General features: G+C 45.9%; 2 protein-coding genes across 17 annotated transcripts in view; both read left to right on the forward strand.

Moving 5' to 3' along the window:
- NCKAP5 (NCK associated protein 5) overlaps positions 1–3,152 on the forward strand; it is a 947,559-nt gene extending 944,407 nt beyond the window's left edge. For 15 of the 16 annotated variants that reach the window (XM_055316283.1, XM_055316284.1, XM_055316277.1 and 12 more), the window contains one exon: positions 1,682–3,152. In XM_055316283.1, coding sequence (XP_055172258.1) covers positions 1,682–1,960 — 279 coding nt within the window. In that variant the 3' untranslated portion in view covers positions 1,961–3,152. The remainder of the gene's footprint in view (positions 1–1,681) is intronic. The other variant, XM_055316287.1, reaches the window with a different exon arrangement.
- A 1,575-nt stretch (positions 3,153–4,727) lies between these two features.
- LYPD1 (LY6/PLAUR domain containing 1) overlaps positions 4,728–25,129 on the forward strand; it is a 44,334-nt gene continuing 23,932 nt past the window's right edge. Inside the window, exons 1-2 of the mRNA XM_055316291.1 lie at positions 4,728–5,013; positions 6,255–6,392. Coding sequence (XP_055172266.1) covers positions 4,962–5,013; positions 6,255–6,392 — 190 coding nt within the window. The 5' untranslated portion in view covers positions 4,728–4,961. The remainder of the gene's footprint in view (positions 5,014–6,254; positions 6,393–25,129) is intronic.

A 25,129-nucleotide genomic window follows, 5' to 3' on the forward strand; every position in this document is an offset into this window, starting at 1 on the left:
ATAAATAAAATCTTTTAAAAAAAAAGATTATCTTTCCCTGCCCCTTGTTCTCTCTCTCTCAATTAAATCTTTTTTTAAGAAATGTCTAAAACTTGGCATGGCATGCATGAAAAGGGGCTTTTGCATGGTGTTATTCCTAATTATGGAGCCACTTTCCTGGAAGCACCTAGAAATCTGTTCTTGCCTCTGGTTTCAAGGCAGCCATCTGAGGTTGAAAATTAACTCTGTGAATAGTAGTTCTCCTTGATATCAACAGTGTAATGACATAAGCACCACTTCAAGGATGATTTTCAACTATTCTTACAGAATTATGCCATTTCCATAACGGAAAGAGAAACTGTCTCTCAGTCTGCTCTTGGGACGCCAAAGCCATCCAGTGCCATCTCTTTTTCTTTTCCCTATTAAATATTTAGCATATGAGAATCATAGGCTTGGGCTGTGTGTGTTGTTCCCTGGATCAAAACACAGTTTCTTCATTGTACCTTTGTGCATCCAGCGTAACAATGTACGGGGTGGGTTGGGGAACAGAAATGCATTTGTCAGAGCCCGGGGCAATAGTAATAGAGACGGTTTGGTAAATTATTTAAGTGGAATATTTGGGTGGCAAAATGAAAAAAAAAATAGGACATCTTGTCTTTTATTATATAAGAGCATGGTTTAGTAGGAACAAGAGCATGGAAGGCAGCCAGCAGCTTGGAATTCAAATCCTGTTCTCTGTCACTTGCTGAGTGACCTTGGCCAAATAACTCTGTCACTCTGAGCCTTGATTTCTTCTTTAAAATGAGGATGTGTAACTTGCAAGTCCTCTGTGAAAATGCTCCCAAAGAATATGTATTCAGTGAGTTTTACATGGTGGATGCTTATTAAACGGAAGCTATCATTACCTCTAAGCCCCTGTCCCTACTTCTTCCCAGTGTTTGGATAGAATTTTTGCCCGAAAGAGAACAGAAGTTGGAAAATGCATTGGTTTACAGAGTTTACCTACAATAATTGAATAATTGAATATGACTGCAGTGTTTTATAAAGTCCTAGAGACAACCCCTAATTGGTATTACTGGAGCCTCCTGGAGGGGAGAGGTTACTAATGGGCAGAAGTGTTATTATGGTTTTTTAAGCCCTTGGGCTTTCTGGAATCTAGACCCACAGACCTGGAGATCGCTTTCAAATATCTTAAGACTCGTAAAGGGACAAAAAAGAAGGATGACAATGCTTCTGACAAGTCTAAAGGGTATTGAAATTTCATGGCAATTTAAGGATTATATGCCTTCTTCTCCCTGTACAACCCCAACTACTGGCTGAAATTCAATCCTTATCTATATTTAGAAATAAGACAACTAGTAATACTTAGTAAGAAAAGAGAGAAGTTTGAAACTTTGATGAAGATATATAAGGCATTTTACCTGAACAAATTTCAAGTAGATCCATTTAAAATGAAATTAAGTGGCACTTTACTGGTTTGCAAATCGAGACCTATTTATCTCAGTAAAATGAATAAAGTCTTGATTTATCCCTAAAATTGGCTTTATTATTACCTTTAATTATACTAGACGATTGTTAAAGACTTGTAGGTTCTCTCTATCCCTTTAAACTGCACATTACGCAGACAATAATTGAATATTGGATAGAATAACTTGATTTTCCAAAGAAATATGTCTCTAATATTTTTGTCTTTTTATTGCAGAAATTGAAACAAGTTGAGGAAACAAAAGAAGATCCTGAGAATAGATTATCCAAAATTTCCCTGGAGTCATTCAATAAATATAACAGCAAAACTATGATTTTGCTAGAGAGAGAGAACTCTCTGAACAAGGTCGAAGGACAAAAGGAAGAAAAAGAAAAAAATGAAGAGGCATCTTTGAGTAGTTCAGACAGGCCTGGGGTAGACAATTTGGAATCACTGAGTGATTCTTTATATGATAGCTTCTCTTCCTGTGCAAGTCAGGGTTCAAATGATGTATAAAGGACCTTTTTTTTTTTTTTCTTAGTGAGCTGAAAATGGAGCACTTAAGCAACAGAGGGATGGGGAGGGAGTGTTGGGGGGGGCATAGAGACAGCAACAAACAATAAACCCTGGCAACACCAGAGACTCCATTGTCAGATTCACAAGAAACAACCCACTGGAGCTTCCTTCTCTGACAGGGCAATAAAGATAGTCTCCATTTGTTGTGTGTCATGAGGATGAACTGTAAACACACCCACAATACAGAAGTCTTAATTTTGCACTTTTTTGAATACTTGTACAGAAGTTGTAAATTTTTGGAAGAGAAATTATATTTGTAGCAAAAAGAAAAAAAAAGACAGCAATAAGTTGAATCCGTGCCATGCTCTTGAAATGACGTACTAAGTGTTAGAAGTTGATAATATATTTTTAAAAAATTCCAGCTAGGGGTGTTTGTTGACTTCACTTTCGTAGTACTCAAATTGTTCGTGGGTACACTCTGTAAAGCTGAGACAGGGCCTGCCAAAAACCAGAGGGCTCATGGTCATCCCCAACCCACAATCTCAATGTGATACAAACTTTAATTCCAGTGCAATTTCGAAATAGTTGCCAGAGAGATTCAGGTTCTAGTAGTAAGTATAATTCTGCTTCCACTGAAAAATGTAACAGGTACTCAAAGTGTGACATTGACGGGAAGAGAAGTGGATCGGAAGTGACCTAATTCTATTTTCAAAAGCAGATTTTCCCTCCAAACATTTCCTTACATCCTCTTCTACTTAGTGCTTGCCTAGGATTCTGAACAGTATTTGTTGATTTTTATCTTCCTACTTTTTCTATTACAATGTGGGCAATCTAGAAATGAAAGCAAATTCCTATCTGTAATGTTCACTTTTTCAAAAATAAAATGAATGGTTGGTGCTACAAAAAAAATTCTTACTTTTTAAGATCCTTCTTTTTTCTACAAAGTCTGTTTATATGTGAGGATAAATTCTATTTTAAAGGTTATTTGTATTTTTTCTAGATGTGAACTATTTATAATTGCTTTTGTACAGGAGCTTGTAAACTAGGCCCAATAGACATATTTTTAGGATCTATATGGTTACTTCAGTACACACTCGTTTGTTCAAAGAGCATTGTATAATCAGTGTTATTTGGTTAATTTGTGCAATTTGTTATATTGAATTTTGTTAAATGAAAATTATGTAAAGTCTCACTGTCTTTCAGACTTCTGAAAATTCTTTTGTTTCATTTCTGAATAAAAGTCCTATCACCGGCGCACCCTCTGAAATCCTAAAAGAAGTTGTTCAAGAACCCTTTGGCCCAGTTCTTTGAATCTCACACGTGCTACAACAATCAATTCCAGGAAGGAATAAATAAACCGGCCGCTTTGCTCCAGAGATAGTAATTCAGCCAATTGTAAGATCAGAGTCTGCAGGCAAGCGGGTAATGGTCAAAGCATTCAGTCTCCCCGAGGGGTTAACCAACTAAAAATGAAAGAAAGAGGGGGCCAAAGGGACAGAAGGAGCCTGAGGCAGATGGGGAAGGATCTCTGCAGAGGAATTACAAGAAAGTCATTTAAGCCCATTTCCAGACCCGCTCTGCCGGCAGGATAGGGAAATAAACAATCAGCGCCCTGGCCAGGGAGAGCTTCCTCCAGGGGGTGACCCAGGCGTGGGAGGGTGAAGGGGGGCAGAGCTCGGGAAGCTATTTGCACCGGGACTGGGGGAGGGGCGGCGAGAGGGCGGGCGCCGAGCGGGGCGGGGGGCGGCGGCGCCGAGGCTCCCGCTCCACCTGCTGCCAGGCTCGGCAGGTGGGAAGGCGAACTTCGCACCTGCGCATCCCCGGAGGACTCAAGGTGGGTCGCTTGCCTGCGGGGAGGGGGCATGGGGAGGGGACCGGGGCAGCCTAAGCCGGAGTCCCGGGCTGGGAAGGCGCGCAGCGGAGAGGACCCGGCGTTGGTACCAATAACGCGGGACTTCGGTGACAGCAGGATGAAGATGCCCGGCCTTTCGGAGCAAAGGGACCGAGGAGAGCGATCCCCTTCTTCACCCCGATTTGCCTTCGGGGGGGAACTCGAGACACTTGTCCCCGGGGGCCGCCCTGTCCGAGGCCGGGCGACCGTCGCGGGGTCGCTGCGCCCTCTTGCCGCGCGCGCCGGCAGCTGGAGCAGGGCTGCCCGGGGGTGACGGCGCCCGTCGGGCAGGGGCCTCGGCACCACCCCCCGCTGCGGCCAAGCCTGGACTGAACCCGGGGCCTCCCGGGGCCGGGGGGAAAGAGGCGCAGCTGCGCGGGCCACCCCAGGGCGCCGGCAGGTGTGCAGTTTGCCAGGCGCACAGGAGCGCGGCCCTCCAGCCGGCGGCCCTCGGCCCCGGCCCCGCTGCCCGCCCGCGCCGTCCCCGGCCGGTGGCAGCCCGGGGACCCCGGCAGCGGGGCGCGGCCGAGCGCGCAGCCTCCCCACCCCCGCGCCCAGCGGTCTGCGCCCGGCCGGCCCCGCCGCACCTGCTGCGCCCCCCCCCCCCGCCCCGCCTGCACCCTCGGGCCCCGGGAAACGACGCCCTCCGTCTCCCCGCGGCGTCCCGGTCCCGGGGACGTGCGGGGGCGGGAGACCAGGGCGATGGGAGGGGGTGGGGACGCGAAAAGACGGTCCCAGCCTTCCGCGCCCGCCACCCCCGCCCCAACTCGGCAGCCGTCACGTGGTGCCTGGAGTGGGAGGTGGGGAGAAGAGGCGAGACTTTTTTGGGTGCTCCGGCTCGCCAGTAGTTCCTCCAGTGTCAGCCGCCAACTCCGGGAGCGCCGGCGGGAAGAGAGCGCCCCGCAGCCGGGAGCCCGGGCGCGGGCGATGCTGGCGCCGCCGGCGGCACCTGCGGCTCCTCTTGGCGGCGGCGGTGGCCTCGGCGACGGGAGCGCGGGCCCCAGCAGCCTCGGCAGCCACAGCCGCTGCGGCCCGGGCAGCCTCCGCCGCGCTCGCCGCCTCTGATGCGCCCGCCCTCCTCCGGCTCCCCGGCTCCGCGGCTCCGGGAGGATGTGGGTCCTCGGCATCGCAGCAACTTTTTGCGGATTGTTCTTGCTCCAAGGTAGGAGGACGCCGGGGCCGGGGCCCCGCCAGGCGCGCGCACCCCGCCCGCCCTTCGCCGCCCGGGCACCCACCTCCGGGGCCGTGCTGCGCGGGGGTTGCCCGGCGGGGCGCCCCGAGGCGCTGGAAGGCGAAGCGTCCACGTCCCGCGCTGCAGGCGGAGCGGCGGGGGCGGCGCTGTGCGGGACCCGAGCTGCGGAGGCTCGGCTGCGTGGTCGGGAGAGGCAGCGGGGCCGGGGACCGGGGGGTCTGAGCGGGGTGCGGCGTCGCGGAGGCGGGGGGCGGCGAAGCCCCGACCCCGCCGGGGTACCGGACGCCGCGGCCAGGTGAGCGACGGGCTGCGCAGCGGGGTCCGGGGCGCGCCGGGGCGGGGCGGGGCGGGGGTGCTGCGCCCAGGGCGCGCGGCGGCGTGCGGGCGCGAGGAGGCGCGGGCTCCGCGGCGGTCTGTCCGCCGGCGGGGGTAGTTCGGTCCAGACCCGAGCAGGGGGACCGGGCTGGGGCGATGAGCGGGGCCGAACCGCTCACTCCTCCGTTACGCGAGCGGCTCTCGGACCCCGACCGCGGACCCCCGCCAAGCGGTTGCCCCGAGAGCCAGGACCAAATGGTTGTGGCGTCGCGGCTCGGGCTGCGCGCAGTCGCCCCTGGCCGGGGCTGGGACCCCCCTGCCGCTGCGGGGACCGTCCCGCGAAGGGTCGGGGGCTCGAGGCGCAGCAGCTCCTGGCGGCCGGCGCGGGCTCGGGGGCTCGGGGCTCCGGGGCGCTCGCGGAGGGTGCTCGGAGCCGCGGCACGGGGACGCTGGCGACGAGCCTCAGAACCGAGGAGGCGTCTGCGAACGCAGTCGTGAGCGGCGCCAAAATAGCAATTAAGTGATTTGTAGCCAATTAACAATTAGGCAAATCCTTCGCTGTAGGTTGGGGCGGAAGCAAGTCTCTGGAGCCACTTCACTCTCGCCTTGTGCTCCGGCCCTTTCAACTTGCGTGGGGGGGGGGGAGCCAAGCCGGGTGTGGTGGGGGACGGCCCCCGGGGTGTCGGGGTGTCGGGCTGCTGCGGGACCCTCGGCGGCCGCGCCGCCCCCGTCGTTTGCAGCCGCCGCCGCCGCCGTAGTTGGAGGCCCCGGGGCGCGAGCCAAGCCCCCCGGGGGTCGGGATCCGTGCGTGGCGGGCTGGGGCCCGGGAGGGTCGCCGATTCCCGAGGGGTCTCCGTGGGGGCTGCGTCTGAGCCCGACTGCGTCTGTCCCCGCAGGCTCTGCGCTGCAAATCCAGTGTTACCAGTGTGAAGAATTCCAGCTGAACAACGACTGCTCCTCCCCCGAGTTCATCGTGAATTGCACGGTCAACGTTCAAGACATGTGCCAGAAAGAAGTGATGGAGCAGAGCGCGGGTGAGACCCCGGTAGCGCCCTCCGAGGCCCGCGCGGGCCCGCGGTAGGACTTGGGGAGGGAGGGCACCTCCTTGCCGGGGAGGGGACTGACTGTGATTTAATGCATACACGCCGCTTATCGCAGATTCACTTTTACAGTGCTGGCAAAATGAAGAGTTCGAGTTACTTTAATCTCATTAGAGTTAATTACCAGGGCTTCTCCCCAAGGGACTCGGGAGGGGAAGTGCATTTAAATTAGTGGCTCTCCTCTTTTTATTTACTCCCCTCACCTCCCTCTGCTAAAAAGCTGATCAGGAGACTGGAAAATATATGGATAACCAGCTCCGCTTGGGCTACTAGACAGTAGCCTGTGAGCAGTGTCAGCCTGAAATATGAAGCTAGTTGAAGTTCCCAGAGGTCAGATCTTGAAAAATGTGTTTTGTCACAGAGCCACGCCATATTTCTTAGAAGAACGCTACAGGATCTTTATTTAATTTTAGAGCTACTGCATCAAATTTCAGGCACAAATTGCCAAGATTGTTCAGAGGAATGTAGTTTCCAGCCCCACAAGCTTAGGTGATGAGAGGTGCTGGGCTTTATGCAGAGCGGAAGCGGGTCTAGTGAGGGGAAACCTCACTTACTCCCTCTGACCCCAGTCGTCTTACTGTCCACTTCCTGTAACTCCCCAGGTCCACCTCCCCATGGTCTCACCAGAAATCAGAGTCCTCCCACAAGTACACCTTTGGGGAAATGGGTGGAACTCCAGCTTCCATTCCAAGGTCAAATCCATCAACAGAGACCTTGCCATTTTCAGGATAATAAACGTATGGGAAATAGCATCTTGTGGTGAATGGTGTGGATTGAGCCAAAATTCTGCTCCCCTTTAGTCTGCTGAACTGTAGGGGCCCACAGAGCTTTTGGTTGAAGGGATTAAATCTGGGAAGGGATTCTCTTAATCCACTAGCAAATGAATGCCAGGGCTCCAGTTTTAAAGGCAGCACCTTGGAAAAGTAGTTTCTTCTCAGAGAAGGGCCTGGAAATGCCCTGTTGCCAACCACAGGGATATTGGAGGATCAGGTAGCTAGCTCATCACTGTGCCATGATGTTTTACATGCACAGTTTTATTTTATTTTTTTTATTTTATTTTTTTTTTAAGATTTTATTTATTTATTCATGAGAGACACAGAAAGAGGCAGAGACACAGGCAGAGGGAGAAGCAGGCTCCATGCAGGGAGCTCGACATGGGACTTGATCCCCAGTCTCCAGGATCACACCTCAGGCTGCAGGCGGCGCCAAGCCGCTGCGCCACCAGGGCCACCCACATGCACAGTTTTAAAAGCTGGTCTTTATAGGTCATTAGGTATGGTTTCCTTCCACCCAAATCGCTCTTTGGGGAAGCCTGAGACATAACTGCTCACAAGAATAACGTGTCCCAAGAAAAACCGCAACTGTTGTTTTGTCATTTGTCCTGGGATTGGGGCTATCACAAAAGCAAAACAAAATTTAGTGACGATTTTGTAGCTAAGATTGATATCTATGATTTTGATAATGGTTTCTAATCTCCTTGTGTTGCCTTCCTGAGCATTTTACCTGAGCAAAACTCTGCCCTCCTACTAGAGGAACTGCTTTGATTTTAGTTGGAATCCCTCTGAATACTGTAGTGTTTTGTTTTTGTTTTCTTCCAAATATTTGCAGCTTTCTTCCAGGTGGTAGTTTAGAGCCAGAAAAAAAAAATGGGTGGGGGGGATAAACTGTGGACACATTAGGAACTTTCTTGGGATCCTCTAGGCCACTGCTTATCTAGGTATTGTGTTTTATAAGCTGGGATATGTTTGAGACAAGAAAGATATGAACCAAACTACAGCCAGATGAGGTGTCCTTTTTCAGAGAGCTACTTCTTCCTAGAAGTGTATGTAAGATAAATATCACACATTCCATTTTCAAAGTGCTGTTTTTCCTCTTGCTCTATTCTCTGCTCCAAACAATGCTGTAAGAAAGGCAAAGCCGGCATCATAATGCCAATGTTATCTATGGGAACCCTTTAGCATAGTCTCTAAGTGCCAGGCCTGAAGTTGCTATTAGTTAGATTGAGGTGGGCTCCTTCTCTCCAAACTCAGTTCCCTCAGGCATGTGTCCTGGACCAGAGAGTGAAATAATAAAGCAACACCAGTTGTGAAGTCTGAAAAACAAACAGTTGACGGACTCAACGGAAAAACCTGTTATAAGGGGAGGGACACAGATTTTAAGCCTGAATTCAGTAGAAGTCAGCCAAATGCATGTTCCTGCATCAAAAGAACAGTGTTTGGGAGTGTGATCCTTCCAAGGCACTTCCATTTTCATCTCCAAGTAGTTGTCAGACCAATCAATTTAAGTGGCTCTCAACCCTTCTCGAGCTAGCAGGGATGGAGAGCCAAACTCAGATTTGACTGTGAAGTGACCACAGGTAGTACAGTCATCACAGTCCGAAGAGCGTGCGTGCCCTACACAGCCCGTACTTTTCTGGGTGCTTCGTGTGGAGCATCTCAGGAAATCTGGTAGTCTTCTTTTGCAGCCTTTGTTTCCTTAGGCCCCGACCCACCAGTGTTTGCAGGGTTAGCTTTTCCACTTTGGGGAAAGAAAGTCACACCTGTTACGTCATACCCTTAGGAACCGAAGTCAGAATTATTTTCATTGGACCAATAACCTCTTATTCTGAGAATCTTAGTGCATTAGAACTAAAAGGTCCCAGTGACACAGAATTAAGGGTGCACATCAGAATTGTCCTGGAAGTTTTGTTGAAATCCACATGCCTCCCCTCACCCTTGAAGAAGCCAGTTCACTAAGTCTGTGAAATACCCAGCTGTGGGTCTCCCCAAGTGACTCTGGGGTGCCCTGAGTCTGGACCAACTTTTTTGTATTCTAGAGGAAGAATCGAGGGGCCAGAAAAGTTACAGATCTGGTCCATGTCCACTGGTCGACTGTTACCAAGAGGCCCCTGCTTTCCTGAAGCAGCACCTTCTATAGTAAAACATGCCACTGAGGTTTGCCCGGAAGGATAATTTAGGCCGAGTGCTAAAGATTTAGATGGTCTTCATGTCCACCATATTCACCTGACAGGCTTAGTGAACTGGTTGACTGGACAGGCCACGAAATGGATCTTAAATGAAGATGAGAACCAACCAGTAGGATTTTTAAAGCCTAGTGTTCTGTGGACTGGCCGTTTTCATAGGTCTAGGAAAAGCACAGTTTTTAACAGAATAAGAGATTGTAATGAACCAAGCATATTTGACATTAAGCAGTGATGAGAAGCATTCTCTTTCCAAAAAAATACCAGTGATGCAATATACTCAGGCCTTTAGTTAGTCCTTTCTGGATTAAGCCTGCAAACTCAGCTCTTATGAATTTTGAGGCAGGTACATTTAATTTTCAATTGGGAAGTACATTTAAAATTAACCTTTACCTATTCCCCAGAGTGACATTCCTATTAGGTGCGGAGATTTTTTTTTCCACTGCTCTTTTTCCCCTTGGTCATTTCTAGAGTAATAAGGCACTGGACTGTGGGGGAAGGAAAGCTTTCTTTCATTGTCCTTACTAATTGATATTTAAATGTTTGCATAACAAATGACTTGTGCTCTCAAGTTCTGCTCTTAATGAGTTAGCATCTACTTACCAGCACCCTTGATAATGACATTTCTTTTGCCCTGGCTTATCACTGCACTCTGAAAAATATTTCAAATATTGATTCTCGTTTCAGAATTGAAGCTCCCCCCATATGAATTTTTAAACCAGGATATAAAGCATGTGAATTTGCATTTGTTTGACAGTGCAATCTTGTAATTAGAGTTTTTCCTCTTGACTAGATACAGTGAAAGGGGCATAATTTAATTTTTATAGACTAGCCAATTTCTGCCCTAAGTAAAATATAGCTCTGTCAGTGAGCAAAATGTTACAGGTTCTCCTAAACCTTATTTAAAAGTTAAATGCAGTATATTGAGAGAAAGTTCATGGTCTGAATCAGTAACCTAATCGATCTCTTCACCCATCCTTTGCAACATGCATTAATCTATTTGTCTGTTTTGCAATACAAGAGTTACTGATTTATATGCCATGTTGCATCTACATTATGGTTGTATAAGTAATGGTTGTTTTCCTTTTGGATTAGTTGCCCATTCAGTTGGGCAGGGATGGTTCCATGCCTCGGATAGGTTAATTTTATGCCCTATTTTCTCACGAGCTAAATAAGGGAAAGCAAATGAGGACCTGATGTCCCCAGAATAATCAGTCATCTACTGTTCGGTTATGGTTAGCTTCTCGTTTCTACTATCTTTTCTTGTATCTATGCACTGCTTAATTTCCCCACAATTTAAAATAATAGGCTCTAGTTTGTACTTGGAGTACACTCGAGAGGAAGAAGAGTCAGTTCTGTTAATTAGTATTATATCATAGTTCCTTTATACATGGATTCATTTATTTAAGGCACACGCAGGCATGTACGTGCACCCAGATGGCATGTCCATGTATGTGCTGTCTTTTTATGTTCTTACCTATATACGTTTGCGTGTACATCTATATAATTAGTGTCAGAAAAAGAAAACTATTAAGTCCTATTCCTTTGCAGACATTCAGATCATAAATTAATCTACCTTATATTGTATGCACAAAGACATTTTCTAACATTTTTTCTAGAACAATTTTGTTAAGAGCACCAATAGTATCTGATAATCTTCCACTGTTCCCTGTCTGCCGCTGTCTACCTTTCTTCTCTCCTGTCATCTCCTGCATCCCACCTGCAGTCCTTACTTTCTCACTCTCAAATTCATTTTGGATCAATTCCACATGCTATGCACTGTGCTCTAAGAATGAAGTGAAGAACCGAAGTCAAAACCAAATCACCCTATTTTAATTTTGCTAAGGAGACTTTTTTTAAATTTTTTTTAAATTTTTATTTATTTATGATAGTCACGTAGAATGAGAGAGAGAGAGGCAGAGACCCAGGCAGAGGGAGAAGCAGGCTCCATGCACCGGGAGCCCGACGTGGGACTCGATCCCGGGTCTCCAGGATCGCGCCCTGGGCCAAAGGCAGGCACCAAACCGCTGTGCCACCCAGGGATCCCTTGCTAAGGAGACTTGAATGGGTTGCAAAATTAAAAAAAAAAAAAAAAAAGACTCAGATGCCAAGAAAGATATCCTCAAATGTTAACACAGTCCTGCTATAAAGGTTTCCATGTCAAACTTGATCAAACTATGAATTACACAGGGAAAGATTCTGTGCAGTGAAGTCAATAGCACTACGTCTCTTCCAGCAGAACACTAAAAGAACACCTCTCTCTTCCAGGCAAGTCATTTTGCCAGTTGGTTTGTTCAGTTAGTCCTCAAGAAGCATCCATCCTTTTCAGGTGGCAGGCACAGGGGGCTGCTGAGGAAGTATTCGGAGAGTAAATACCAAGTGTCATTAGTCCCTTGGACTCTCCGGTAAGTGAAGCATTTGTTTATGTTAACTTCCCAGCTGAACAAGCAGCTAGCGCAGACCTCCCATCTCCATAGATGAAATGTTTGAAGATTGATCCAGCTCTCCCGTAGCACTAATTCCTCCCACTACAATTTCACAAAAGCTTCCATCATTGATGGTTTTCCTAATGAGTTTAAACAGAGAGGCTTCAAAGCTGAGGTTTTTTCCCAAGTGAAAAATGGAACGGAGTATGAAAACAAAACATACCGTTTCCTTTGAACTTTGGAAGGAAATCTGCTTCCTTGATATATTCCTGAAACAAAAAGATCTGACTCTGCAGCCTGCTTCCTCCCTTTCTCCCTCTCTCTCTCTCCTTCCCTGCTTTCTTCTTGCCTGCCTCTGCCCTGTCTCCTTCTCCCTCCTGAGTCCCTCCCTCCCACCCTTAATCCTTCCCTTTTTACTTTCAAACCTCTAGAATGAATGAAGGCCCCTGGGTGGCTCAGTGGTTGAGCATCTGCCTTTGGCTCAGGTCATCATCCCAGATCCTGGGACTGAGTCCCACATCAGGCTCCCTCTGCCTATGTTTCTGCCTCTCTGTGTGTCTCATGAATGAATAAATAAAATCTTTCAAAAAAAATTGGAATGATTGAATGACTTAAATTCTAACGCCCAAATCTGGAAAAGGTTTATTAGCACGCTCTGCAGAAGGATTCAATACCCCAGCCCCTGTTTTTAGTACTTGAGTGGGAAGGGCACTTAGCCCCATTGGAAAAGACAATGCCCACGTACCTGGCTCCCTGTGCTTGGTAACTTTAAAGAGATTTTTTAATGTCCTACAGGCTGAGTTTCCTCCCCTGTATGATGTAGAGACAGGCCACCAGTTTTCTTGTGCAACGTGAGACAGTGAGAAATGCTGTCAGCATAACCACCTTTTGGAATCAATCCTAAAAGGAGAAAGCTGCCGGAATGCTCCCCAGGAGTTGCTTCATCTGCTATCTGTACCTGCCTCTGAAGACGGCCCAGATATCTTAGCCTACGTTACTTTGCACACTATCTTGTTACTTTGCACACTATCTCCTCCGTTCTCAGACTGAGAGTCCTTGAATGTAACCTTGAATTCCTTACAACAGGACCCTCATAATTAGCTTAAAAGGCTCACAGTGAGATAATATCTTAACTTGAGAGTTGGTAAATCTGAGATGCAGAGAGGTTGAGCAATTTGCTAAAGACTACACAGTGGGATTGAAATTCAGGTCCTTTCCCTTCCCTAGGATTTCTTCTATCATTAAAATGCCATTTTTTTTGCATTCTTTAATAACAATTTTTGAGATATAATCTAGGTTCTACAAAACTCACCCTTTTGAAGTATATAATTCAGTGGTCTTTAGTATATTCAGAGTTGTAAGTATAATCTACTTCCAGATATTTAATTCCAGAACATTTTCATCACCCCCCTCCCAAAAAAAAAACCCTGTACCTGTTAGCAGTCACTAATCTGGGAACCACTAGTCTATTTTCTGTCTCTGTGGATTTGCCTATTCTGGACGTTTCACATAAATGAAACTATGGAATATGTGGCCTTTTGTGACTGGCTTTCTTTGGTTTAGGGTGATATTTTTTTAATTCATCCATTTCACATCTCATTTGGAGATGTCTTTCCTCCTACTTATACAGGGGACTGTTAGGAAGGCTCAGGTTTGGAAAGTGCCTAAATTCCTGGAGGAGATGAGACGGGGTGGGTGGGATGGGGCATGCTTGTGAACTTCACAGATGGATGAGCCGACTTACTGAGCCTTTGCCAAAAGCAAGTCATTCCAGTGAGCTGCAGGGCAAAGGAGTTCCCACTCATCAAGCATCCATGGGCCAAGCACTGGGCTTTCCATCCGCTGCCATCTTTAAAGAATTAATGTGCTTCTCCAGGAGAGGATCTTGAATTGGTAGGTGTCAACCACAAGAATCCTCAGGCATCTGCATGGGCTATTCCTTAATTCCTGTCTGTCTTACTGGGATCCCAGCTGCCTGTCCCAACACCTGACCTCACTGATAGGCCAGGGTTCCCAGGGGCCGTGCACCGTGTTGGCCAGAAGAGATCTTAATTTATAATTGTACAGATGAGAAGAAAGGCGTCTTCTTTCCTGAAGCCTGAAACCTCCTGAGCAGTCCATTTCTCTTTCTTCCCTTGAGAAAGCTTGAGGGTAGAGCCGGTTGAGACTTATTGCAGGGAGGGATTTTGATTAAGGAGATGAGATTCTGGTGTGATTAGGTCACCCACAACCAATACTCAGGGAACATGTGCAAATCTTTTCTCTCTGATCAAATCACTGATCACAGCTTTTATGTAGGCAGAATTATGTACTCCTTTAAAAGTGAGAAGTCTTTTTTTTTTTTTTTCCTCTGTTATTCCCTCCTTAACAACTAAGCTAGATTCTTGCTTACCTACAGTTTTCATTGTGGTAGGAGTGATAGTATTTTGGGGTAAAGAGAGTTGCCGGTAGAAGAACAGTATGTTTCCTCCCCTGGGCATTCTACAAAAGGCCTTGCCTATAATTTAGGAGCTTCCACTCAACCTGGGTTGAATCAGCCTGCATATAAAGAAAAGAATGATGGGATATGCCATCAATTCTTTCTATCGGTGCTAAACTTTGGGGTTTGGCTACATTGTAATTCAGGAGCTGTTTGCACAGGCCAGAGCTGCAGGGCATGTTCTCTTATTAATACTTTGCTTCCAATCTTCTGATTGCTTCCAACAGTACAAAACAAAGCAGGAGATGAACTGAATTAAGTGCTTTAGATAAGGTGAAACCATAGAGAGCTTCTAATAAATTGCTTTTTTAAAGGAATGCATTTTAAATAGAAAAAAGCAGTGATGGTTCATGACGTTGATTTCGAGCTTTATGACTTTGCAAGCCATGAGAGGGATCCAGATGCAAAAGTGATGAAGTGTTGTATTATTTTAAGGAAGTTGTGATACTTGGTCCAGTGCATTTCATTTCTCACTGGACATGGACAATAGCTTTTTATGTTTTTCTATTTCTTGGACTTGTTGGCGGGAGCGGAGAAACGACTAGAGACAGTGCCAGAGGCGGGTGGCGCCAGGCGCGTCGCGCTGGGCCCGCTGTCGCCCGTGCGTGCTCTGCTCAGCACGCATGCGAATGTGCAGAGCAGTTTACAGTGCCCTCCGCTGAGGCTTCTTCAAAGAGCATCTGCGGAAGCAGGTGTATTAACTGACGCCGGGCCGTGGGTTTTATGCACTGTTTTATTGCTCATGCAAAATCTAGCAAACCACTTGGGTCTCCCGTTAACTTCAGAGAATCTGTTCAGAAATAACGAGAGGCTGGGCAGGTTGACTAGTTTTCCACCCAGTGAAGACATCCAAGCTGGGAGTGCAAAGAGATCTGGGCTTCAAAGCCAACCCAGAGTCTTTGGAGAGTTTCCTGGCCTTCAGCGGGCAAGGCAGCAGGTGGGCGGAGCCGCACCTGGAGAGTGAAGCCTGAGCTAACTTTCTTTGAAAGGTCAAACAACTTTCTACGCAGCCTGCCACTTGCTGTTGGAAGCAAAAGAAGACTAAGGCAAGGCAGATGCAGACGGTTTATGTAAGAGTGGGATAAGGTCTAGAGAGACTAAAGCAACCCCCTGTAAAAACAGGCTGGGTGTAGAAAGGCCAGCCAGGGCCCCTGCTTACCTGTGCCTGGGGAGAAGCATTTCAGACTTGACCTTCCTGGTGCAGGTGAAGGCTGGACTTGACAGCAGGGTGTTCTGACAATTTTATCTTTGTTCAGCATTCTCCAGCCAAGCAGTGTGCCTGGCGCCGGAACCGTTCAGTGTTTTAGAATATGTTGCCCTAATCCAACTAAACTACAGCTTTATGCACTGGAGCGCATTCATGGCTTTCATTTCTGGATACAGTGCTCATCCCTGTGGCTTACTTCCCCCACCTTCCTCCTCCTCCTCCTGTCTGTCTGTCTCTGTCTCATATTCATTCATTCTCCCTCTCTCTCTCCCCCCTACACACTCACACACTTAGACTCACTCCCTGGTATGTAGACACCCAACAAATATTTGCTGAATGAGTGTACTTGAAGAAATCAAGTTCCAAGCAAAACCAGATAGGTTGATTGGCATTTTAAAAATATTAGACCAGAAATGAGGGAGCTTAAATCCCTAGCATAGGAGGAAAAATAGAGCAAAGGTAAGTTTAGTATATTATTTGCTTCTCAGAAAAACTAGAATAAGCTGACTGATGCCTATTAGTCACAGTTGTCATTTAAGGAACAATCTGAAGTGTCACACACCTCAGTTTTTCTAGTTTATCAGCTCACTTTCAGGGCCAATCTAGCTGAGATCTGCATAGGAGTATTTTCTGAAAGCGCACGCGTGTGCGCGCATGCGCTCACACACACACACACACACACACACACACCTCGCTCTACAGCATCCAGCCGCGTGGTAGTCAAGCCAGCTGGGGACGGGTCACTGCCTAGCCAGTCTGGTCAGCCGGAGGTTTCTGTTACTTGGAACTCTGTGGCACTGCAGTTCACTTCCAGGTGAACCTCCTAAGAGAGAAAGTACCCCCACCTCGCGTCCCTGCACACAGACACATACTTGTACTCCCCCAGCAGACCTTTGCCCCCCACCCCCAGGCCTCTCTCACACAGGAGATGCAAGTTGGAAATACAAATGGAGATGCTCCACAAGAGAAGAGCCATCCAGACTTTTAAGCGCGGCCTGGGGAGGGGGGTTGTGGGGGTGGAGGGCATACTTCTAAACTAGTTAATTTGGGAAAGCTAAACCATGAAGGGAAGCAGAGTCATGGGAAATAGCCCATGATTTTGCTCTCTGCCTCCCACTTATACTGTTTCACAGAGCTCTAAGAGCCAACTAATTGTATTCTTGCCCCATTATTGAATATCATTAATATCGTTGTCCAGGAACCTAAGTACAATTCTCAAGCTCTGGCTGCACAACTCCTAGGCCTCAATAAGCACTGTGCTTTCCCCCTTCTTAGTCTATGGGGCTGAGCTTCAGAAGAGAATAACCAGCTATTGCTGCTGATAGATTCCCATGTACTCTTGCCTACACTCCAGACCTCACCTACTGAATCCCTGTTTTTGGCGTCAGATAACAAGCAGGGACTGAAGCCATCAAGGCAGTCCAGTCGTAGGTGGACCTGGCGTGGTCCTTACAGCTCTGTGATGCCGTCAAAAACCAGCTTCTCTCCATTTGCCTTCTCACTTCCAAAGCATGTTGGCTTTCCAAGGCTTGTTGCCTCTTGGTCATAAGATGGCTGCTGTGTCCAAGCTAAAGGGAAAGTATAGCATCAGGAGTTTTTATCTTCAGTTTTTCCTTTGACTAAGAAAAAGAAAGCTCTCCCAAAGGTCCCCAAGAGAATTCTGCTTATTTTCCGTTGGTCAGAATGTTGTCTCATGGCCATGACTTGCTGTAAGGAAGATGGCAGTGGCTTTTGGGTGGCCATGTATAGTGGCTGCCAAATCAGCTTTTGAGAAATCCATGCACAAAATTAGAAATTCGAGCACAATGCCTCTGGGAGGCCTGGGATAAAGAACAGGAATGATTCTCTCTCCTGAACATCACCTCCTCTCTTGCCTAAAGTGAACACCGAAATGCATTTTCAAAGGACCTTCATCCTAAATCACTGTCACGTCTTGGAAAAGGAAGGGAATACATAACACTAGTGAGTGATGTCCTGAAGCTTAATTCAAGATTTCTGTGACGTTCCAGAATTTGGGTTCACTGAATGCTGAGATATAAGAGTGTAACTCCATTCTAGGGCAAGGATATCTTCTACACAAGAGAATGCCATGTTCTGGCAACAGGTACAAGGGTTTGGGTTAAAGAGTTAGATGTTCTTGGCTTATCTCATCTGGAGCCATTATGCCACCAGTGACTCTATTTTTCCTTCATTTGGGGAATTTTTGTGCAAGAAAGTGATGATTCAGGTTAATCTTACCCTTTCAGAACAATAAGCAGAAGGACTTCCAGGTTAAAAATGCAAGAGCACAGTTTCATAAATTATTGAAGAGCACTGTTAATACTGAGATAATAAGTCATAAATATCTATTTCCTCAATCCCCCATGGCAAATGGGGGCACAGAGATACCACCTGAGAAAAAACAAGTGACTGTGCAGAAACCTTCCTGGCTCAGAAAGTTACAAATGAGCAGAGAAGTCCAAATCTAATGTGAAGCTAAAGTAAAACTAACAATTGGCATCATACATTATGAGTTGGTTGCTTGCTTGCTATAATTAAGTTGGCATCAGTGGTTAACAGCCTTGAAAATTAAACTCAACAAAAAAACTTTTGAAAAGAGTAATCAAAGGATTCTGAATAATGAAGTTAACACATCCCTGTTAGAAGGAAAAAGAATGTTCTTGCAGCATCTTGTTTCATGTCTGTTTTGTGGGGGTCGTAGTGGTGGTGGTGATGGTTTCAACAGACATGTTGGTTTTTACCCTCAGGGTCACTGCTGCTCCTTCACATTACTGTCAATTTCCAGTCCTACTGGCACCATTTAGATGGACATGGCGTCAGTTTGGATGTGCAGTGTAGAACTTGGCACTCACCATGTTTTTATTTTTGGGGGTGTTTTGTTTTGTTGGCCTTTTGGAATGGATTGTTAGCATTCTTGTTTGGTTCCTGTGGCCATCTGTAGCTCAAGTGGAGGGGTTTCTTTGGCTTTTAAAATATTCACATCCATGGCAAAGGGAAAGTACTTAAGAGCCAGAACACATAATTGTCCAGAAAAGAACTACCTTCTGGGTTTTCTCCTTTCTTTTTATGCCTGATAAACGGCGCCCATCATGGCCATAACGAGGCAAAAATATAGATAAGCCTCTTCTTCCTGAGATGTTCCCATTAGAATGCAGACACTGTCAAAATTCCTCACATGGTGTTCTTTAAGTGAAAAAAATATATACTTGGGAACAGATCGAAGATCTTTTTTCTCACAGTTTCTTTCAAAGCTCAGTGAAAATGCATATAGTTCATTCCAATTACCCGTTTCCAAGCATTTTTCTTTTGAGGAGCTGTTCCTAGTTCTGCATAGAATATTTATTGTGATGTAATCATAACTCTGGTGCAGCAAGTGTTGGTTATTTTTCGAGTAGAGGAAGATTAGTCTCACTCCCAGACGGGCATTCATACAAGTAGCACTTTTCCATAGAAGTTGACTTTAAAACTGAATTGTACAACGTGGGGTGAAAGTAATGGACTATTAAAGGCCCTGTTTAGAAACTTCTATCTTTGTGCGAGCAATGAGAGCAGATGCAAAGGAAACTGTTGGAAAAGATAAATGCACAATGGTCTGTAAAGAGGAGGGAACAGTGCTTTATGCCTCTGTTGAATTGCTGTTGGGGCAGAGGCTAAAGTGAGAAAACTAGGAAAATAAGTTATTTTATAAATATATTTAGAGGGCACCTTGGTGGCTCAGTCGGTTAAACGTCTGCCTTCGGCTCAGGTCATGATCCTGGGGTCCCAGGATCCAGCCCCACATTGGGCTCCCTGCTCAGCCGGGAGTCTGCTTCTCCCTCTCCGTCTGCCCCTCACTCATCCATGCTCTGTCTTCCTTACTCTTTCTCTCTCTAATAAATAAAGAAAATCTTTTTAAAAAATGAAAAATAAAAACCTATTTAGAGCCAGTAGGTCATAAAAGAAGTGTAAGTCCCATATACTCTTTGGGATGCCCCAAATTCACTTGTATATCTGTGTGTGCTTGGAGGTGGACTGGTGTATGGTGCTCTAAATCCTCTTTTTGTGCCAGTAGGGCTCAATTCATCCAGCAAAAACAATGTTAAATGGTTATTGTTTATCATGTTCAAAGTCCAGAGGCTACTTGGGATAGAGATTGATTGGAAAATGCTTCCCGACTCCAGAGAGTCATGGCCATAGAAATAAGTTCCAGGACTCCGAGTAGACTGGGAAAGGTGGAACCTGGTGGCATCTAGAAAGTGCCTGATGGTTAACAGCCTCTCTTCTTACCCAGGCCTTGAGCAAGCTGAGAAATAAAGAACCAGGGCAGGTGAGGGCAAAACTATACCATAGTAACTGAGAAAGAGTTGAAGGGAATTTCTTTGGGGTGAGGGTCAAGTGAGCTTCCAAATGAGCTGGTCTAATCCAGTCTGTAAAAGCCAAAGAGGGGAAGATTCTCGTCCTTAGGAGCAGAGCAGAAAACCTATTTGCTCTAACCCATTCACTCCCAAGAAGGACGAGAAAGCAGATGAGCAATGTGTGTCTGCTTTATTCTTCCCAAATTTATGCATCAGATGTGTCACTCCCTTGAGGACGACAGAATAGAGGTCAAGAGAAGCCAGGAGTTACATTGAGTTCTTTTCCTAAGGAAAGAAACAGATTGCCAAAGATTCCCCTAGGAATCTTCCAGCCCACCCCCCTGAAAAAATGGTCATTTAAGGATTCTCCAGAGTCTTTGAGGCAAGAGTGAAGTAGTTAAATAGCACAGATGTTTCGAGCTGCCTCTGTCACATATTGGCCATCAGCATGCGCAGTGGCCAGGTGTTTCGCTGAAGTGCGTGTTGGGGTAGTTCATAGAAAAATGATACAGACTTGTCCCTCACTCATACTAACGTCTTTTATAAAAACTTTTTATTTCAAAATAATTTGAGACTTAACAGAAAAGCTGCAAAATGGTACAGACTTTCCTGTTTACCCTTCACCCACCTTCCACTAATGTTAATAACTTGTATAACTGTAGTACAATGACCAAAAACTAGGAAACTAATACCGGTACAATACTCTTAAAAAAACCTCCTAACTAACAATGGTTCGTATTTATAGTTTATCGGTTTTTCCTTTTTCTGTTCCAGGATCCTATCTGGAATCACACACTGCATTTCATTGTCATGCCTCCTTTGTCTCTGCTCATCTCCAATTCCTCATTCTTTGTGTTTCGTGATGTTGACACTTTTGAGGAGGACTGTTCAGTTTTTTGTACCCTGTCCCTCAATTTGAGTTGGTCTGATGTGTTCTCATAGTCAGATGGTGGTTATAGGAATATTCAGAAGTGACGTGCTATTACTTTTCAGTGAATTCTATCAAGAGGTATGTGTGATGTCAGCTTGTCTTATTACGAGTGATGTTAACTTTGATCACTTGATTAAGATGGTGTCTGCTGGGCTTCTCCACAGTATAGTGACTGTTTTTCCCTTTGTAATGAATAGATTACTCGAAGAAAATTCTTTGAAACCATACATACACACATTTGTATGTATGTATACAAATTACATATACATGTATATCTATATATATACGTACATCCTATTTCTCCTCAAAATTTGCTCAATAATTTCAGTACCTGTTGGTGTATCTCTACCTCAGCAATTATTGCTTAATTTCTAGTTCTCTCATTTCTTCTGCATTTATTACTTGGAATCCTTCTGTAAGGTAGAGCTGTCCCTTCTCCAAATATTTATTTCCTCATTTACTTATCTGTATCTGTATCCATCGGTTGATGGATAGTCCCTTCCTTCTATGGGTTCTAATACAGTACTGTTGTTCTTTATTTTATTGCTCAGATTGTTCTGGCTGTCCCTTGGGAGGCTGACCTCTGTCGTTTCAACATGCCCCATCCTATTTTGGAACACTTGCCTCTATTTGGCATCACAAGATAAGACACTCCAAGCTCATCTTAGATTTTCCCTCCCTTGGCCCTGTGTATCACTTCTCCCTGGCAGTTGTGTTTTTTAAATTAAAAACAAAACACCTCACGTCAAGAAAGTTGATGTTTCTTAGGCATACATCGTGGGCTGGCACAGTCCTGGGTGCTTTGCAGGCATTGTCCTCTTAATCTTCACATTTTAGTCTGTTGGATGGGTATACCTTTCTCCCTCTTCAAAAGTATGAACAGGCTTCAAGAAGTTTAGTGCATGATCTCAGTGATAATTCTAGTCTAAGTCTGTTGGACTCCAGGGTTTATGTTTTTTCAACTGTGTGAAGAATTATTCAGAAGCAAAATGAAAGATGGATATTATCTACTTCAGCTTGCCCTCCACCCAGTCTGTAAATGAGAAGATCAAGACTTTTTCAAGAGCCAGAACTTAATGGAGGAAATCAGTGATCTGATTTCTGATCTCCACCAAGGCTAGTATTTCTTTACATCTAACACTGTGAGTAATTCTTCTCAGGTGATTTCCATTGGTAAAATGACTAACAATTTTAGTTCATTACTGAAACTTCCTTTCCTTGTTTTATGATCAAATACAACTTCCCACTGCGGGGAGTGGGGGGATAAATAAAATTTAAAAAATAAAAAAAGAAACCAAATACAATTTCCCATTGGGTTTGCCAGCAGCTATGAGTTCCCACTCATTTTTGAGCCTAAGAGATCATTTCAGATAGGTCAAGAAATAATGTGTAAAAAAACGACAACCCCAAAAACCCTGAACAGAAGTCCCTCATACTACTGGATGCCTTCTTAATAAGTAGTGTTGCCACTTTAACTCCCAAATTGTCTCTTTGGCAATATAAATTCATTTGAAAATGGTGTTTGGGGGGATCCCTGGGTGGCTCAGCAGTTTAGTGCCTACCTTCGGCCCAGGGCGTGATCCTGGAGCCCCCAGATCAAGTCCTACATCAGGCTTCCTGCATGGAACCTGCTTCTCCCTCTGCCTGTGTCTCTGCCTGCCTCTCTCTCTCTCTCTCTCTCTCTCTCTCTCTCTCTCTCTCTCTCTCGAATAAATAAATTTTTTAAAAAATGGTGTTTGTGGAAAGAAACAAAATCGTTATTTTTTTTCTTTCCAACTATGATGTTTTAAAGAAGACTTAGAGAATCATTAAATTTCTGAAAGTACATCTAGAAAAACATAATTAAGCTCAGAGGGGAAACAAGTTACCGCATCAGTATTTATATGGTGCCGTAAGAGGCACTGTTGCTTCTTCAAAGCAGAAAATAAAGGGAACAGTCGAGCCCCAGTAATACTCTGGATCTACCATAGTTAGACTCAGGACATCACACAAAACAAGACCTGCTAAAACTAACTAGGCTTCTTACACAGATGAGGTGGTTTCTGGTTATATCACAGACGCTGAGGAAAAAAACCAGGAACTTGTGACACAGCAAGTCAGAGAGAGCTGACTCCTAGAGATAGTTGCACAAATAGACCACCTCAGGAGCAAGGTCTGCTCTGCTTTTCCTGCAGGGTTTTGGCTTTAAATATAACACAACCGTAAGACACCTAAATGTTAATTTTACTCAGTCAACCTGCATCCTGCCATACTGGAAAGAGCGTTATTGTAGTAGCTCTCACTCTGCCCTTTATTCCTCTTTTTTGCCTTCAAGCTCTGCTTGTCTTGTGTTAGGATGGAGCTCCTGCTGGCCGCTCCCACTGCAGGGCTTATATGTGCTATGAAGAATGTACTTTCTACAGAGACCGTTCAATTTTTAAAAATTGAAAAATATGGATATAAGATTCTACAAATAGTCTAAAACCAGCAAAGATCTTTGGTAGAGTAGCCTTGGCACACTGGAACCCAGAGACATCCTCTCTGACATTTTTCAAAAAACTAACGTTCCAAAGGAGCATCTCTCGTATAACTGGAAAGACTGGATGGGAAAGTTAGGTTATGCAAAGATGATTGGATTTTGATAGACTAGAACAGAGGTGAGCAAATCTGGCCCAATACCGATGTTATGAACTCCATTGGAGGTGGAGCCTTTGCGAATACTGAGGGTAGGATGAGTCTGAGGGTAAGGCTTCCAATGGGATTGGCTTCCTTATGGGAGAGAGGGAGATACCAGAGTCCTCTGTATACAGGAAGGGCTCCCTTAGGACACAGTTGCCTATAAGCCAAGAAAGTGGTCTTACCAGAAACTTAATTTGCCAGCACCTTGATCTTAGCCTTTTAGTCTCCAAAAGTGTGAGAAATTGTGTGGTGTTCAAGCCATGCATTCTGGGGTATTTTACTGTGACAGCCTCAGTGGACTAATCTGGCCTATTTCTATAATGGAAATTTTATAGAAACGCTGCCACGCTCATATGTCACGTATTATCTTTGGCAGCCTCCATGATAAAATATCCGAATCAAGTAGTTGCAGTGGAGACTATTTGCCCTCAAAGACCAAATTGTTTACTATCTAGCCTGTCACAGAAGTGTGCCAACTCCTGCCTACAAACTTACCACATAAACTGTAGGTTTTGAATGGAAAAAGCCACCCCAGTGGAATATGATAGGGTCAAAGGGAGGAAACCAGCCTACTGGGCAGTGCTCAACTCAGCACTGGCCTGATCGCCTCCATGGGTGTCTTTGGTCTGAGCTGGTCTTTTCACACATGAGCTAATGGTTGATTGTGAATATTCCCACTATCAGTAGTTGAAGTTTTTGGACAGGTACATAGGGGAACCTGTCCTCTAATGAGGCTGATAGGACAGATCAGTCATGACAGTGAGGTAGAAATGGAGCAAATGTGGTCAAGGAAAAGTGTGGAAAGCAGTGAAGAGGAAACTGGGTCTTCTCTCCCTCTCCATGGCTGTGGATCATCAGGGGTGTCACAGCCGTGGCTGTGCAGGGCACGGCAGGAGCCAGGTTGTAATGCTGAATGAAATCTGCCTGTAGTGAAAGCCTTCTCCCTCGATAAACTGTATTGTGCATCCAGAGCCTACATGTGCCCTCTCCCTGCCCAAGGTGGCATTTTGGAAGTTTAGACCACCTGTTGTCAGAATCCTCTACACTGATGCCTGAGAACCACTGCTTGAGCAGTTTTCACCTACGGAAGGTCTAGAAGTGTCCCCCTCCGGGCAGTGGGTGCATGTTAACAACAGGCCCCTTAATGAAGCGTGCAGGAAAGAACCTCGGTGGAATGTCTGGGCTGAAGGTGGGTAGCACCACACCAGCAATTCAGTACATTAAAAGATTTTATACCCGTGGGCCACCCTCCAGGTCAGCCTAGAGGCTTCTGGGTCAGAATGCCAGACTTGAAGTCATGTTGTAACTCTCAGGGATGGTGAATCCCGAAGCCCAGACCACTCCTGGGCTGACGTCAAGCCAAGTTGTTCTAGGTGCCTTTTATTTGGCCTGCTTAGTCTGTGGTGACCCAGCTGTGTTAGGGGCAGGCAGAAAGAGCTGGGCTCCAAGAAAAAACACCATCTTTCTTCTTCCCCTGGTGTAATCAATAATTCAACCCTTTAAAGCAAGCCCGATGCCTGATGGAGTGCCTGCTGCAAAGAAGACGACAGGGGCCATCCAGCATCCACACCAACTTCGAACACTTCTTTCTTGCTTGCTCTGTCCCTCCTGTCCCAGTTGTTCCTGGTCTGCCTTTGGTTTTTATTCCTCTGAATGCAAAGTGAGCACGTTAGCTAG

This window comes from Nyctereutes procyonoides, unplaced genomic scaffold (assembly GCF_905146905.1).
Source record: "Nyctereutes procyonoides isolate TBG_1078 unplaced genomic scaffold, NYPRO_anot_genome, whole genome shotgun sequence".
Taxonomy (NCBI): domain Eukaryota; kingdom Metazoa; phylum Chordata; class Mammalia; order Carnivora; family Canidae; genus Nyctereutes; species Nyctereutes procyonoides.